This window comes from Nomascus leucogenys, chromosome X (genome assembly GCF_006542625.1).
Source record: "Nomascus leucogenys isolate Asia chromosome X, Asia_NLE_v1, whole genome shotgun sequence".
Classification (NCBI taxonomy): Eukaryota; Metazoa; Chordata; class Mammalia; order Primates; family Hylobatidae; genus Nomascus; species Nomascus leucogenys.
The window spans coordinates 41576467-41594211 of record NC_044406.1 but is presented as its reverse complement, the minus strand read 5'-3'; the positions used below and the strand labels follow the sequence as shown (position 1 = coordinate 41594211).

Below are 17745 nucleotides of genomic sequence, written 5' to 3'. Positions count from 1 at the left end.
TTGCTTGAGCCCAGGAGTTCAAGACCAGCCTGGCCAAAATAGTGAGACCCTATCTCTACAAAAAGCAAAACAAACAAACAAAAAACATTAAGTGGGCACAGTGACACACGCCTGTAGTCCCAGCTACTTGGGATGCTGAGGTGGCAGGATTGCTTGAGCCTGGGAGGCCAAGGCTGCAGTGAGCAGTAGTGGCACCATCACACTCCAGCCTGGGTGACAGAGCAAGACCCTGTCTCAAAAACAAACCAAAAAAAAAAAAAACCCACAAGAGATAAATAGTAATACGTTTATATGCATGGTATATATACATCCTGAGTGGTGTTCCAAGAAATAACAAGCCTCAGAAGTGAAATAGGCCCTTATATTGGCAGTTTTGTCATGTGATTCTGTGTGGTGTTGTTTAACCGTGCTTAGGAGATCCAAATGTTTAAATATTACCCAACAATGTTTCCTGATCTTATACATGTTGTGTGTTACAATGTTCACTATAAGGTACAGTTATTTGTAAAGCAGACAAAATAGTTTCATCATTAAAAAACAAAATGAACTTATATGAGCCAGCATGTGCCCAAAAGCCCAAGTAAAGATGCTTTGGATGCACTCTTAATCTGACCAACATCAACACAGAATGAATTTTTTTTTCTTTTTTTTGAGATGGAGTCTCGCTCTGTCACCCAGGCTGCAGTGCAGTGGCACAATCTCGGCTCACTGCAACCTCTGCCTCCCAGGTTCTCCTGCCTCAGCCTCCTGAGTAGCTGGGATTACAGGCACACACCACCATGCCTGGCTGATTTTTGTATTTTTGGTAGAGGCGAGGTTTCACCATGTTAGTCAAGCTGGTCTTGAACTCCTGACCTCAGGTGATCCACCCACCTCGGCCTCCCAAAATGCTGGGATTACAGGTGTGAGCCACCATGCCCGGCTGATTTTCTTTTTTCTTAAATAAAAAGTAAAGGTACTTCTTCCTGAATGACAGGAGGGAAGACAGAGTCAATTTCTTGTGTGTTGTTGGTAATAGGAAAAACCTGCTAACAATCCTGTATTAGGCCTGGTTCCCTAGAAGCAGAAGCAGAGACAGGATTTTGTGTGAGTCCTTTACTGAGAGAGTCCTCTCCGGAGAAAGGGATTGAAGAAAGCAGGATAATGAAGGGCAGAAAAGTCCAGCGAGGTCGGATTGGTGAGCAGCAAGGGAGCTTGGCTGAGGCTATAAAACATGGCTTCTTAGTATCCCAGCACCCATTTGATCCACACATCAAGGTTAACTTTTGTAGCTGAGGAAGTTGTTTTATGGTAAATAATTTTGTACGTTATTAGTACCTTGGGGTAACTTTGTATCCTTCCCTACCTGACCATATATCATCATGTATGCATGGTAGTGTTCCAGAATAACCTATTATTTAGTTCACATTTGCACAGATTTCAAGTTACTTGTGCATGCTAAAGAACATTGAGATTGCATTTCTTTTTAAATTTTATTTTAAATTGACATATAATTATACATATTTATGGGGTACAGTGTGATGTTTCAATACATGTATACTTTGTGTAATGATCAAATCAAAGTAATTAGCATATCCATCACCTCAAACATTTATACAGGAAATTTCCCTTGGGGTATCTGTTCTCTTAGTTTCAATCATCACCTTGATGTTGTTAACTCACAAGTCTTTGCCAATCAATCTTCATCTCATCTGGCCTATCCAGCATCATTTTTGTATCTGGCCCACTATCCCACAGTGATTCATACATAGTAGGTGTTCATAAATGTCACTCACACTTCGGTCAAGCTGGTCTCTTTATCACAAATGAGGTATTGTGAAATCGAACACATGATTTGGACCTTAACTTTAAAAACAACAACTACAACACTAACTGGGCAAGTTAGCCTTTTGCAGCTTTCAGTTTCCTTATCTGCACTAGGAGTGATAATGCCATAGCATAGGAATGTAGGAAAAATTAAAGGAAATAATTCATTTTAAGCACATAGCCCAGTGCCTAGAAATTGACAAGTACCTGGTAAATGTTGGTTCTTTCTCCTTTTTGCTGAATATTTAAGGCCTACTTTTTAGGCCTCTTACTTGATTTATCCTATTTGTTTTTTTACCACATTCATCACTCTTAGTTCTGACAACCTAGGACAAGAAGTTTCTTAAAAGAGTTGGAAAGTTTAAAACAAAAAATATTTGTGTAATTCAGTAGAACTTTTCTGGCTATGATTTTTCACTAAGATTTTCTTTAAAGAATAGGGAGGGTGGGCCTACATAAAGTTGGCCATAATGCTTTTAAAAACCAAATAAATCAGTATACTAATATTTTTAAGTAAAATTTATAATCTGAAAAATTACACTTGGGATGAAGAACATTTTTCATCTTTAATATTAAATTCTTAAGAACAGCACTGAATGGCACACTATGTTTCTTTTCCCCATGTCAGTCATCTAGTATTTTTTGTGCATGTACACTGTATTAAGACATCTGGGAGAGGCAGAGGAATAAGATAATTTTTTTTCCCATTCCCAAATGGCCAGCACATTTCTCAATACTGATGTCTACTTTTTGTTTCAGTTGATTACTTGTGAACTACTGTTATGTTTGTACACATGCCCTCATTTGGTTTTATACTCATTTGAATGGTTCTCAAATACTGCCATCAACTACATGGTAATGCTAGAGGTACATTATATCTAGAGGCTAACTGAATATATTTAGTTTGCATGAATATATTCATGCAAGAGCATGAAAGAAGACATAAGACTAAGTGCCAACCCAAAAGGTGAAGATTACCCAGATGTCCATCAGCTGATGAATAGATAAACAAAATGTGGTCTATCCATACAGTGAAATAATATTCAGCCATAAAAATTAATGAAGTGCTGATACATGCTGTAACTTGGATGGATGTTGAAAATATGCTAAATGAAAGAAACCAGACACAAAGTGTGATTTCATTTATATGAAATATCCAGAATCAGCAAATCTATAGAGACAAAAACTGTAATAGAGGTTACCAGGGCCTGGGGGATGGGGAATTACTGTTTGTTGGGTACAGAGTTTCTGTTTGGGATGATGAAATAGTTCTGGAAATGGATAGTCGTGATAGTTGCACATAGTAAGTGTACTCAATGCTACTGAATTGCATACTTCAAAATGGTTCAAATGGCAAACGTTACGGGTAAGGGACTTGAGGATCATTGTTATAAGCCTCCTATTTTTCTTTCTGCACAGGTGCCATGGATAACAGAGGCTTTCAGCAGGGGAGTTTTAGTAGCTTCCAGAACAGCTCCAGTGATGAAGACTTGATGGACATTCCAGCGACCACTATGGATTTCTCCATGAGAGATGATGTTCCTCCCTTAGACCGAGAAGTAGGAGGTATCATTATTGGTGATGATAATTTATCTTAATTTTTTAAAGTTTATGTACAATAAAATTTTATTTTTTAAAATTTTATTTTCTAGCACACAGTCCTGTGAGATTTTAACAAATGGCTAGATTCTTTTAACTACCACCACTGACAGGATACAGAACAGTTCAACTCCCCAGAGAATTCCCTCTTGCCACTCATTTGCAGTCAGACCTCCTTCCTCCCTAACCCCTGGTACCAGTGATCTTTTCTCTGTCCTTATAGTTTTTTTCTTTTCAATGATGTCATGTACATGGAATCACATAGTATGTCATTCCTTGAGACTGCTTTCACTCAGATTAATGCCTTGGAGATTTATCTAAGTTGTTCATTTCTTCTTCTTGCTGAGTAGTATACCCAGGAGTAGGATCACTTAGTCATATGGTAAATATGTTTAACTTTATAAGAAACTGACAAACCATTTTCCAGAGTGCCGGTACCATTTTGCACCTGAACTAGCTATGTATGAGAGTTCTACTTGCTCTGCACCCTTAACAGCCCTTGGTATTTTGGCCATCCTATTATAATACGTATGTAGTGTTATCTCATCATTGTCTCAATTTAATTTCCTTAATGGCTAATGACGTTGAATAGCATTTCATGTGCATATCTGCCCACCTTATATACTGTTTGATGAAGTGTATGTTGAAATCCTTTCCTCTTTCTATAATTGGATTTTTTATTAACTGGAATGCATTTGTCAAATTAAAATCCCCCTCCTTGGTTATCTGGTTACCTAGCTACATATTCTTTTCAATGGCTGCATACAATTTCATGGTATGTTTGTGCCATGGTTTATTTAACCAAGCTTCTATTGATGCATATTTCAGTTGTTTCTGATCTTTTGCTGTTACAAACAATGCTGCAACAAACAACCTCGTATCTGTGTCTTCTAAGCATATGAGAGTATTTTTGTCACATGAGTGTATAAGAGTGCCTATTTCCCCACAATCTTACCAGTGCTGACATTACCATTCTTTTTTCATCTTTACAATATGATAGGATAAATAAATCTTATTATTTTAATTTTCATTTTTTAAATTAATGAGGTTGAGCATCTTTTTATATGTTTACAAACCGTTTCAATTTCTTTCTCTGGAAGTTTCCTGTTCATGTGATGTTCCTGTTTTTCTAATGGGCTGATTATTTATTCTTATTTCTTTACCAGAGCCCTTCATATACTATTATTACTCTTTTGTCTGATGTAGGTTTAATGTATTTTATCCACTTCTAGTTTGTCTCTTTTAACTTTAATTTACAGATATTTAAAATGTTTATATAGCCATGTATATTGCCCCTTTCCTTTATGACTTCTGAATTCCTTATTGTACTTAGAAAGGACAGTATCACTTTAAGATTACATTTGTATAATTACTTTAAAACTCTGGTTCTTTAACTGGGATTGCCATTGTCAAAGTAGACAGAGGACAAGGAACTGCTGTCAAATTCATTATGTAGCAAATTCATATTAAGTACATATGGCATTGTAGACACTTTGCTGAGCTCTGGGAATTAGCAAGGCTTGAAGATACCATCCCTGCCTTCATGAAGTTGATTATGGCTAGCTAAATAGCCACATAAATGCTTATGATAGTTCCTACTCCTTAGAGTTATTTTCAGGATTAAATGAGATAATACATATATAGTGCTTATAACTATACCTGGCATACAGTTAAGTGCTCAATAACATGTTCAGTATCATTATTTTATTATTATTATTGCTACAACCCTGTATTATAAGTTCTATAGCTGTTATAGGAATTTAGCAGAATAAGCATTTCACGTGTGAGTGTGTGTCTGCGAAGGACTGGAGATTTCATAGAAAAGGTGTTTTGGAGCGAGGTCTTGAAAGATTAGTTATTTGGTAGGAAGAACACTTGAAGCAGAAAGTATGCTTTTACAGAGATATCAACAGGCAGAATATATGGAGGTATAAAAAGGCATAATGTAAGTTCAGATAGCTTAGTTGGTGTTATGTGCGTCCGTATAAGAGACCACCTGAGCAGGCATAGTGTGAGCAACAAGGCTGTTTATTCACTTGGGTGCAAGTGGGCTGAGTCCAAGAAAGGAGTCAGTGAAGGGTGGTGGGATTATCATTGGTTCTTATAGGTTTGGGATAGGCTGTGGAGTCAGGAGCAATTTTTGCAGGCAGGGGATGGATGTTACAAAGTACATTCTCAAGAGCGGGGAGGATGTTACAAAGTACATTCACAAGGATGGGGAATATCACAAAGTACATTATCACAAGGGTAGGGGAATGTCACAATGGCTTGACCATGGTGCGGCCAGCTCAAAGGATCTTACAGTCAGGCCTTGAATGTCACGCTAGTAAGTTTGAATTAACCTTATTGTCACTGTAAGGATGAAACTCCTTCATCAATTTGTTCAACAAATAGTTTTAGAGCACCTGCTGTGAACCAGGCACTATTGTAGGCACTGGGGATACAGTGGTGGGATTAAGACAAATATTGACCTAGAACTTAGAGCTAGTTGGGGAGGGCAGTAAATGATTAAAAAGGTTACTTAGTTAATTACCCATCATGATAAGTACTAGGATGGAAATAAACTGAATGACAATAGATTATAACTGGGGAATAACACTTAGGAAGGTCAGGGAAGGTTTCTCTGAGGAGGTGACTAATTTGGGGTGAACATACCAGTATAAAAGCCACAGGTTAAAAAATATAACAAGGAATTTGCCTTGGGAAGATATGTCAGGAAAGCGACAGTAGGAGAGGGCCCCTGAATTTAAAGTTCATAAAGGAAGGGTACTCATGGTATAGTATTTAGTGGTCATCTGCCTACTTCTACAAAAGAGAACTGTGTTAGCATATTGCTTCTGCTTATGTGTAGTTATAACCATACTGAGTCAGTTATACCAGTCACTGACTTTAGTGAAGTGGTCAGTTAGGGGGATTCATAAGCTTACATTGGCTACCTCTACTTAAAGCCTTCTGGTCAAACCAGAGTGGTTAATCATTGTTACTTCTAATAGAAAATGGTATCCGTCATCTATAACTGCAAAGTACTTTGTGTGTTCATGTTGCTCTCAGTAGATGATTGGGGCAAGTGACTATGTATTATTCTCATTTCATAGACTAGAAAACTGAAGCAGAATGAGATTTTGACATTACCTATGATTGTAGAGTGTGTTTTCACATGAATAGTCCTTCATCACTTTTCATTAGCCTTTACAGGAGAACTACTGCTTCTAGTTTACAAGGTCTAACCATAAAATAATGAGGCTGCTTTTCATGAGACACACACCAAAATCAGCCCACTTATAGCCCACTCCGTAGTGATATAACTTTCTTGCTTGCTTTCTAATTGCTCTTACTTTATTTAATGTTTTCACCTGGGATTTCCTAATAAAGACAATGACAACAAAAAGGTCACAATGTCCTTGATATTCAGAGGTGAAACTGCATAAAATACTACATTTTGTACCAGGCACAATAGCACGTACTAAAAAGATTAGTGAGAAGGGTCTTGAAAGGCAATAAAAGTGGTTCTTGTTTTCCAGATGGCTAGAGGGCTTGATTTATGAGGAATGAATGAATAAATTATGCATGGCATGGTTAAATGCATCTGAGGTAGTGTTATAGTAGTTTGTAAATTAGAAGAAACATAAACATGGAGATGTGAAAGAAGGTGGAGGGAATAGAAAAAGAGTTTGAGTAACAGAAGAACACGGAGGACTGTTCTCATAGTCCATCTGTTCTCACTTGCCTGCCTCTGCAGCATGCACCTTATGGTCAGCAGTGCATTCATTCATTCATTCACTTATTCATTTGATACTTATGGAACACTCAGATATGAGCCTAGCACTGTGCTGTTTTAGTAATGCTCGTCGATTCCCTTTTTTTCCTCACCTCCCTGTCTTTCTGCCTAGTGTGCCTTGCTACTCCCTAACTGTTGAATGAGGAGACATTCCTGGCAGGGACAGCAACACAGGTAAAGGTCCAGCAGCATGAGAGAGCCTTTTATATTCAAGAAACGGAGTCTGCAGATTTGAGGTCTGAGGCCCCTGGGGTGGGAAGGGTGGTGGCAGTTGGAGCAAGAAGGAAGACTGCAGGGGCTAGGGTAGGAGGAGATCTAGTTAGAAATCTAGGTGGGGTCCAGATTGTGTATACTTTTCGACCTCATTTGTAACCAAAGCACCATCAAATGACCTAAAAGCAGAGGAATGATATGATCACATTTGAGTTTTAGAGAATTTTTGGCAGTGTGGAGGGTGGCTTGAGTAGTGTAGGTTGGAGACGAGAAGACCAGTGAGTGAAACTTGTTTTTTTATAATCTAGGCAAAAGATCAAAAGGCCTGAATGAAGACAGCAGGAATGTAGAGGAAGAAATAAGTTCTGGACAAATTTCAGAGGGGGAACTGATAGGACCAATTAGATATGGAAATAAAATAGAAAAGAGTCAGGGATGACTTCAAAGCCTAAGCATATTATTGGGTAGGCTGTGTTCCCCGATACCGCCTGCTGAGTTTCAACATAACCTACCAAAATCCAGGAGAAGAAAAAAAATCTTAATACTCAAATGTGATAGAATAAAAAACCTGAGGGTACTTGAAATTTACCAAGTAAATTGCGAAACATTTCCATTTGTTTTGCCACACTGTAAAAATATGTCATAGTTTTCCTCCAGAGAGAAACTGGAAACAAAGTAAAATATCTTGAGTTCCAGCTCATGGAGAAATCTACTATCATCGCTTCAGTTAGGCTTCCCTCAAGCTATCTGACTAGAGCAACTGTGTGGATTGTGTGGGAACGAAAAGAAAAGGTATTTTGAAATTAATCATTCTTATAACACTTGAACTTCCCTAAACACTTAGCCTGGAAGAATGGCAAACATTACTGCTGCCTTTTGAACTTAAAAAAAAGTGGCCCATATGGAAAGCTCTGCAGGGCTATAAACCACATCAGTTTAATATGATGAATCTTTAAAATGAAACCTGTGATGATGTCCACAGGCTTTAAAGGGTTCATTTGGGTTACTTAATTAGGAAAACGGCCAAATTTTAGAATTGATGTCATCTAATTTTTCCCCCACTTACTTTTTTTTTTATTAGCTAAAGTACATAATTTCTTCAGATTTACTTAGTTTTTACCTAAACGTCTCATCCAGGATACTATATTACATATTCTTCATGTCTCCAAGGAGCTAAGGGCTCCTCTTGGCTGTGACAGTTTCTCAGACTTTCCTTGTTTTTGATGACCTTAACAGTTTTGAAGAGTACTGGTCAGCTATTTTGTAGAATGTCTCTCAATTGGGATTTGTCTGATGTTTTTCTCATTATTACAACGGAATTTTGGAGATGAAGACCACAGAGGTGAAGTGTCTTTCTCATTATGTCTTATTAAGGAGCACATACCATCAATATGACTTATCACTGTTGATGTTGACCTTGATCACCTGGCTGAGGTGTAATGTTTGCCAGGTTTATCCACTGTAAAACTATTTTTTCCTCTTTCCATACTGTACTCTTCAGAAGGAAGTCACTGTGTAGACCAGCGGTCCCCAACATTTTTGGCACCAGGGACAGGGACCAGTTTCGTGGAAGACAATTTCATCTTCAACAAAACCGGCGGTGGGGGGTGAGGATGGTTTTGAGATGAAACTGTTCCACCTCAGATCATCAGGCATTAGTTAGATTCTCATAAGGAGTGTGCAGCCTAGATCCCTCGCATGCGCAGTTCACAAATAGGGTTCGTGCTCCTCTGAGAATCTAATGCCGCCACTGATCTGACAGGAGGTGGAGCTCAGGCTGTAATGCTTGCTCGCCCTCTGCTCACCTCCTGCTACGCGGACTGGTTCCTAACAGGCCACAGACTGGTATCAGTCCATGGCCCCGTGGATGGGGACCCCCTGGTTTAGTTCACACGTAGGACTAGGAAGTTAGGTTTCACCTCCATGAGGGTGAAATATCTACAGAAATTATTTGGAATTGTTTTACATGGGAGATTTGTCTTTTTCTGTCCCATTTATTTATCTATTAAATCATTTGTATCAGTATGGACTCATTTATTTTGTGCTTTGAGTTATAATCCATTACTACATTTTGTTGCTCAAATTGTTCCAGCTTTGGCTATTGGGAACTCTTTCAATTGGCTCCATTTCCCTTTGACAAACTCCTATCATTGTGGGGTCTTTTTTGAGCATATCCTTATTTTTTGGCACTACAACATGCTCTAGGCTCATATTATATATTTCCTGCCCCAGTGCTAGAATCAACCATTTCTCCAAGGAACCCTGGTTCCTTTTATTGGAAAATGGTATTAGAAGCCATGATATGGATACTAGGTATGCTCCTTTCTACTGAGGCATTTATTGCCTCTAGGCCCTGTTAGCCAATGCAGTAAGGAAATATGTGTATTCTGACCCATACATATATACACACATACACACATATCTATGAATATATGTATATATAACCACCTGTATCTACAGTAAGCTAAATATGAGATCATACTCATGTCTCTAATTCTAATCTATTACCACATGGATCACTCTAGCCTCCTCCCTTTGCTTGTCTGTAACCTCCTACTCCAACAGTGAGAAACCTGGTTCCTACCCCTCATCATCTGTTACTTAACTGTTTACTTCTGGTATATAGTCATATGCTACATAGTGACATTTTGGTCAACTACAGACTGCATATATGATACCACATTTTAATAGTTTGTGGTATAAATAGTACCAAATTTTTACTGTACTTTTCTGTGTTTAGACACATACTTACCATTATGTTACAGTTGACTACAGTATTCAGTAGAGTAACATGCTATACAGGTTTGTAGCCTAAGAGCGATAGGCTATACCATACAGTCTAGGTGTGTAGTAGGCTAGACCATCTAGGTTTATGTAAATACACTCTATGATGTTTGCATGTTGATGAAATTACCTAACAACACATTTCTCAGAATGTATCTCCATCATTAAGTAATGCATGACTCTACATGTATAGTGGTTTCAGAATTGTTAACCCATACCCTCCATAAGAGACAACTTTATCAAGAGTGCAGTGTTTATGCATCATTCCTTTTGCTTTAATCTTACAAATTTTATTCATTTTCACAGTTACCTGGGTCAGCACTTTTCCCCTTTATCCCTTTCATTGAGGCTGTTTTATAAATTTGTGATGCAGTTAGATTCTTTTTTCACATGCTGCATTCTATCCTGGGATCTTCAATCTCCTAAATGATTTTTTTAATTTGCATTCATTATGTTCATTCTTTGTGCTGTGAAGTTCTGTAAGTTTTGACAAATATATAGTGTATCCACTATTACAGTATCATGTAGAATAGTTTCACTGCCTTAACAAGTCCCCTGTGCATTACTTATTCAATCCCTTCTCCTCTTGAGTCTGTGGCAACCACTGACCTGTTTATTGTCTCCATAAATTTGCCTTTCCCATAATATCATGTAAAAGGAATCATACAGAATATAACCTTTTTAGACTAGCTTCTTTCACTTACCAATATGCATTTAAGATTCATCCATGTCTTTGTGTGGATTTATTGCTCATTCCTTCTTATTACTGAATAGTATTCCATTGTCTGTATATACTACTGTTTGTTTATCCATTCACCTACTGAAGGACATTTTGGTTGCTTACTGTTGGGGGCAATTATGAATGAAGTTGCTACAAACATCTGTGTGCAGGTTTTTATGTGGATATAAATTTTCAAATCAAGTAAGTAAGTATTTAGGGGTGCGATTGTTGGATCATATGGTAAGACTATGTTTTGTTTTGTTTTGTTTCATTTAAAAAAGTGCCACCAAACTGTCTGCCAAAGTGCCAAAGTGGCTATACCATTTTGCATTCCTACTACCTATGAATGAGAGTTCCTTTTAGTTTGCATCCTTGGTATTGTCAGTGTTTTGGATTTTAGCCATTCTAATAGGTATGTAGTGGTATCTCATTGTTTTAATTTGCATTTCTCTAATGACAAATGATGTTGAGTATCTTTTCACATGCTATTTGCCATATGTACATCTTTCTTTGGTGAGGTTCAGGTTTTTTGCCCATTTTTAAATTGGGATTTTTTTTATTATTGAGTTTTAGTTCTTTGTATTTTGGATACCAGTCCTTTATCAGATATATGTTTTGTAAATGTCTTATCCTAGTCTGTGGCTTGTCTTCTTGGCTTTTTTTTTTTTTGAGACGGAGTCTTGCTCTGTCGCCTAGACTAGAGTGCAGTGGCACGATCTCGCTCGGCTCACTGCAAGCTCCGCCTCCTGGGTTCACGCCATTCTCCTGCCTCAGCCTCCCGAGTAGCTGGGACTACAGGTGCCCACCACCACGCCTGGCTAATTTTTTGTATTTTAGTAGAGACGAGGTTTCACCATGTTAGCCAGGATGGTCTCGATCTCCTGACCTCGTGATCCCCCTGCCTCGGCCTCCCAAAGTGCTGGGATTAGAGGCATGAGCCAGTGCGCCTGGCCATGGCTTGTCTTTTTATTCTCTTTGCAGTAGCTTTTGCAAACCAGAAATTTTTAATTTTAATGAAGTCTAACTTATTATTTTTTTCTTTCCTGGATCATGCTATTTGTATTGTATATAAAAAGTCATCACTGAATCCAAAATCTTGTAGATTTTCTCCTATGATATCTTCCAGAAGTTTTATAGTTTTGCATTTTACATTTAGGTCAATGGTACATTTTGTGTTAATTTTTATAAAAGGAGGAAAGTCTTTTTTTTTTTTTTTTTTTTTTTTTTGCTGCTTCATCATTTTATTTTTTTTTTTTTATTTTTTATTTTTTTATTATACTTTAGGGTTTTAGGGTACATGTGCACAATGTGCAGGTTTGTTACATATGTATCCATGTGCCATGTTGATTTCCTGCACCCATTAACTCGTCATTTAGCATTAGGTGTATCTCCTAATGCTGTCCCTCCCCCCTCCCCCCACCCCACAACAGTCCCCGGAGTGTGATGTTCCCCTTCCTGTGTCCATGAGTTCTCATTGTTCAATTCCCACCTATGAGAGAGAACATGCGGTGTTTGGTTTTTTGTCCTTGCGATAGTTTACTGAGAATGATGTTTTCCAGTTTCATCCATGTCCCTACAAAGGACACGAACTCATCATTTTTTATGGCTGCATAGTATTCCATGGTGTATATGTGCCACATTTTCTTAATCCAGTCTATCGTTGTTGGACATTTGGGTTGGTTCCAACTCTTTGCTATTGTGAATAGTGCTGCAATAAACATACGTGTGCATGTGTCTTTATAGCAGCATGATTTATAGTCCTTTGGGTATATACCCAGTAATGGGATGGCTGGGTCAAATGGTATTTCTAGTTCTAGATCCCTGAGGAATCGCCACACTGACTTCCACAATGGTTGAACTAGTTTACAGTCCCACCAACAGTGTAAAAGTGTTCCTATTTCTCCACATCCTCTCCAGCACCTGTTGTTTCCTGATTTTTTAATGATGGCCATTCTAACTGGTGTGAGATGGTATCTCACTGTGGTTTTGATTTGCATTTCTCTGATGGCCAGTGATGATGAGCATTTCTTCATGTGTTTTCTGGCTGCATAAATGTCTTCTTTTGAGAAGTGTCTGTTCATGTCCTCTGCCCACTTTTTGATGGGGTTGTTTGTTTTTTTCTTGTAAATTTGTTTGAGTTCATTGTAGATTCTGGATATTAGCCCTTTGTCAGATGAGTAGGTTGCAAAAATTTTCTCCCATTCTGTAGGTTGCCTGTTCATTCTGATGATAGTTTCTTTTGCTGTGCAGAAGCTCTTTAGTTTAATGAGATCCCATTTGTCGATTTTGGCTTTTGTTGCCATTGCTTTTGGTGTTTTAGACATGAAGTCCTTGCCCACGCCTATGTCCTGAATGGTATTGCCTAGGTTTTCTTGTAGGATTTTAATGGTTTTAGGTCTAACATATAAGTCTTTAATCCATCTTGAATTAATTTTTGTATAAGGTGTAAGGAAGGGATCCAGTTTCAGCTTTCTACATATGGCTAGCCAGTTTTCCCAGCACCATTTATTAAATAGGGAATCCTTTCCCCATTTCTTGTTTTTGTCAGGTTTGTCAAAGATCAGATAGTTGTAGATATGCGGCATCATTTCTGAGGGCTCTGTTCTGTTCCATTGATCTATGTCTCTGTTGTGGTACCAGTACCATGCTGTTTTGGTTACTGTAGCCTTGTAGTATAGTTTAAAGTCAGGTAGCGTGATGCCTCCAGCTTTGTTCTTTTGGCTTAGGATTGACTTGGCGATGCGGGCTCTTTTTTGGTTCCATATGAACTTTAAAGTAGTTTTTTCCAATTCTGTGAAGAAAGTCATTGGTAGCTTGATGGGGATGGCATTGAATCTATAAATTACCTTGGGCAGTATGGCCATTTTCACGATATTGATTCTTCCAACCCATGAGCATGGAATGTTCTTCCATTTGTTTGTATCCTCTTTTATTTCATTGAGCAGTGGTTTGTAGTTCTCCTTGAAGAGGTCCTTCACATCCCTTGTAAGTTGGATTCCTAGGTATTTTATTCTCTTTGAAGCAATTGTGAATGGGAGTTCACTCATGATTTGGCTCTCTGTTTGTCTGTTATTGGTGTACAAGAATGCTTGTGATTTTTGTACATTAATTTTGTATCCTGAGACTTCGCTGAAGTTGCTAATCAGCTTAAGGAGATTTTGGGCTGAGACAATGGGGTTTTCTAGATATACAATCATGTCATCTGCAAACAGGGACAATTTGACTTCCTCTTTTCCTAATTGAATACCCTTTATTTCCTTCTCCTGCCTGATTGCCCTGGCCAGAACTTCCAACACTATGTTGAATAGGAGCGGTGATAGAGGGCATCCCTGTCTTGTGCCAGTTTTCAGAGGGAATGCTTCCAGTTTTTGCCCATTCAGTATGATATTGGCTGTGGCTTTGTCGTAGATAGCTCTTATTATTTTGAGATATGTCCCATCAATACCTAATTTATTGAGAGTTTTTAGCATGAAGGGTTGTTGAATTTTGTCAAAGGCCTTTTCTGCATCTATTGAGATAATCATGTGGTTTTTGTCTTTGGTTCTGTTTATATGCTGGATTACATTTATTGATTTGCGTATGTTGAACCAGCCTTGCATCCCAGGGATGAAGCCCACTTGATCATGGTGGATAAGCTTTTTGATGTGCTGCTGGATTCGGTTTGCCAGTATTTTATTGAGGATTTTTGCATCAATGTTCATCAAGGATATTGGTCTGAAATTCTCTTTTTTGGTTATGTCTCTGCCAGGTTTTGGTATCAGGACGATGCTGGCTTCATAAAATGTGTTAGGGAGGATTCCCTCTTTTTCTATCGATTGGAATAGTTTCAGAAGGAATGGTACCAGTTCCTCCTTGTACCTCTGGTAGAATTCAGCTGTGAATCCATCAGGTCCTGGACTCTTTTTGGTTGGTAAGCTATTGATTATTGCCACAATTTCAGAACCTGTTATTGGTCTATTCAGAGATTCAACTTCTTCCTGGTTTAGTCTTGGGAGGGTGTATTTGTCGAGGAATTTATCCATTTCTTCTAGATTTTCTAGTTTATTTGCATAGAGGTGTTTGTAGTATTCTCTGATGGTAGATTGTATTTCTGTGGGATCGGTGGTGATATCCCCTTTTTCGTTTTTTATTGCATCTATTTGATTCTTCTCTCTTTTCTTCTTTATTAGTCTTGCTAGCGATCCATCAATTTTGTTGATCTTTTCAAAAAACCAGCTCCTGGATTCATTAATTTTTTGAAGGGTTTTTTGTGTCTCTATTTCCTTCAGTTCTGCTCTGATTTTAGTTATTTCTTGCCTTCTGCTAGCTTTTGATTGTGTTTGCTCTTGCTTTTCTAGTTCTTTTAATTGTGATGTTAGGGAGTCAATTTTGGATCTTTCCTGCTTTCTCTTGTGGGCATTTAGTGCTATAAATTTCCCTCTACACACTGCTTTGAATGTGTCCCAGAGATTCTGGTATGTTGTGTCTTTGTTCTCGTTGGTTTCAAAGAACGTCTTTATTTCTGCCTTCATTTCATTATGTACCCAATAGTCATTCAGGAGCAGGTTGTTCAGTTTCCATGTAGTTGAGCGGTTTTGAGTGAGTTTCTTAATCCTGAGTTCTAGTTTGATTGCACTGTGGTCTGAGAGACAGTTTGTTATAATTTCTGTTCTTTTACATTTGCTGAGGAGAGCTTTACTTCCAACTATGTGGTCAATTTTGGAATAGGTGTGGTGTGGTGCTGAAAAAAATGTATATTCTGTTGACTTGGGGTGGAGAGTTCTGTAGATGTCTATTAGGTCCACTTTATGTAGAGCTGAGTTCAATTCCTGGATATCCTTGTTAACTTTCTGTCTCGTTGATCTGTCTAATGCTGACAGTGGGGTGTTAAAATCTCCCATTATTATTGTGTGGGAGTTTAAGTCCCTTTGTAGGTCACTCAGGACTTGCTTTATGAATCTGGGTGCTCCTGTGTTGGGTGCATATATATTTAGGATAGTTAGCTCTTCTTGTTGAATTGATCCCTTTACCATTATGTAGTGGCCTTCTTTGTCTCTTTTGATCTTTGTTGGTTTAAAGTCTATTTTATCAGAGACTAGGATTGCAACCCCTGCCTTTTTTTGTTTTCCAGTTGCTTGATAGATCTTCCTCCATCCCTTTATTTTGAGTCTATGTGTGTCTCTGCACGTGAGATGGGTTTCCTGAATACAGCACACTGATGGGTCCTGACTCCTTATCCAGTTTGCCAGTCTGTGTCTTTTGATTGGAGCATTTAGCCCATTTACATTTAACGTTAATATTGTTATGTGTGAATCTGATCCTGTCATTATGATGTTAGTTGGTTATTTTGCTCGTTAGTTGCTATAGTTTCTTCCTAGCCTCGATGGTCTTTACAATTTGGCATGTTTTTGCAGTGGCTGGTACCGGTTGTTCCTTTCCATGTTTAGTGCTTCCTTCAGGAGCTCTTTTAGGGCAGGCCTGGTGGTGACAAAATCACTCAGCGTTTGCTTGTCTGTAAAGTGTTTTATTTCTCCTTCACTTATGAAGCTTAGTTTGGCGGGATAGGAGATTCTGGGTTGAAAATTCTTTTCTTTAAGAATGTTGAATATCGGCCCCCACTCTCTTCTGGCTTGTAGAGTTTCTGCTGAGAGATCAGCTGTTAGTCTGATGGGCTTCCCTTTGTGGGTAACCCGACCTTTCTCTCTGGCTGCCCTTAACATTTTTTCTTTCATTTCAACTTTGGTGAATCTGACAATAATGTGTCTTGGAGTTGCCCTTCTCGAGGAGTATCTTTGTGGCGTTCTCTGTATTTCCTGAATCTGAATGCTGGCCTGCCTTGCTAGATTGGGGAAGTTCTCCTGGATAATATCCTGCAGAGTGTTTTCCAACTTGGTTCCATTCTCCCCATCATTTTCAGGTACACCAATCAGACGTAGGTTTGGTCTTTTCACATAGTCCCAAATTTCTTGGAGGCTTTGTTCATTTCTTTTTATCCTTTTTTCTCTAAACTTCCCTTCTCTCTTCATTTCATTCATTTCATCTTCCATCAGCGATACCCTTTCTTCCAGTTGATCGCATCTGCTACTGAGGCTTCTGCAATCTTCGCGTAGTTCTCGAAACTTGGCTTTCAGCTCCATCAGCTCCTTGAAGCCCTTCTCTCCATTGGTTATTCTAGTTATCCATTCTTCTAATTTTTTTTCAAAGTTTTTAACTTCTTTCCTGTTGTTTTGAATTTCCTCTCGTAGCTCAGAGTAGTTTGATCGTCTGAAGCCTTCTTCTCTCAACTCATCAAAGTCATCCTCCATCCAGCTTTGTTCCGTTGCTGGTGAGGAACTGCGTTCCTTTGGAGGAGGAGAGGTGTTCTGTTTTTTAGAGTTTCCAGTTTTTTTGGTCTGTTTTTTCCCCATCTTTGTGGTTTTATCTACTTTTTGTCTTTGATGGTGGTGATGTACAGATGGGTTTTTGGTGTGGATGTCCTTTCTGTTTGTTAGTTTTCCTTCTGCCAGACAGGACCCTCAGCTGCAGGTCTGTTGGAGTTTACTAGAGGTGCACTCCAGACCCTGTTTGGCTGGGTGTCAGCAGCGGTGGCTGCAGAACAGCGGATTTTCGTGAGACCACAAATTCAGCTGTCTGATAGTTCCTCTGAAAGTTTTGTCTCAGAGAAGTACCCGGCTGAATGAGGTGTCAGTCTGTCCCTACTGGGGGGGTGCCTCCCAGTTAGGCTGCTCAGGGGTGAGGGACCCACTTTAGGAGGCAGTCTGACCGTTCTCAGATCTCCAGCTGCGTGCTGGGAGAACCACTACTCTCTTCAAAGCTGTCAGTCAGACAGGGACATTTAAGTCTGTGGAAGTTCTTGCAGAGTTTT

The 17745-nt window shown here is 38.7% G+C and overlaps 1 protein-coding gene across 2 annotated transcripts in view; it reads left to right on the top strand.

Annotated features, from left to right (window-relative positions):
• CLCN5 (chloride voltage-gated channel 5) overlaps window positions 1-17745 on the top strand; it is a 160808-nt gene that overhangs the window by 107082 nt on the left and 35981 nt on the right. For both annotated transcript variants that reach the window (XM_030807192.1, XM_003276857.3), the window contains exon 4: window positions 3226-3372. In XM_030807192.1, the coding sequence (XP_030663052.1) occupies window positions 3226-3372 (147 nt within the window). The remainder of the gene's footprint in view (window positions 1-3225; window positions 3373-17745) is intronic.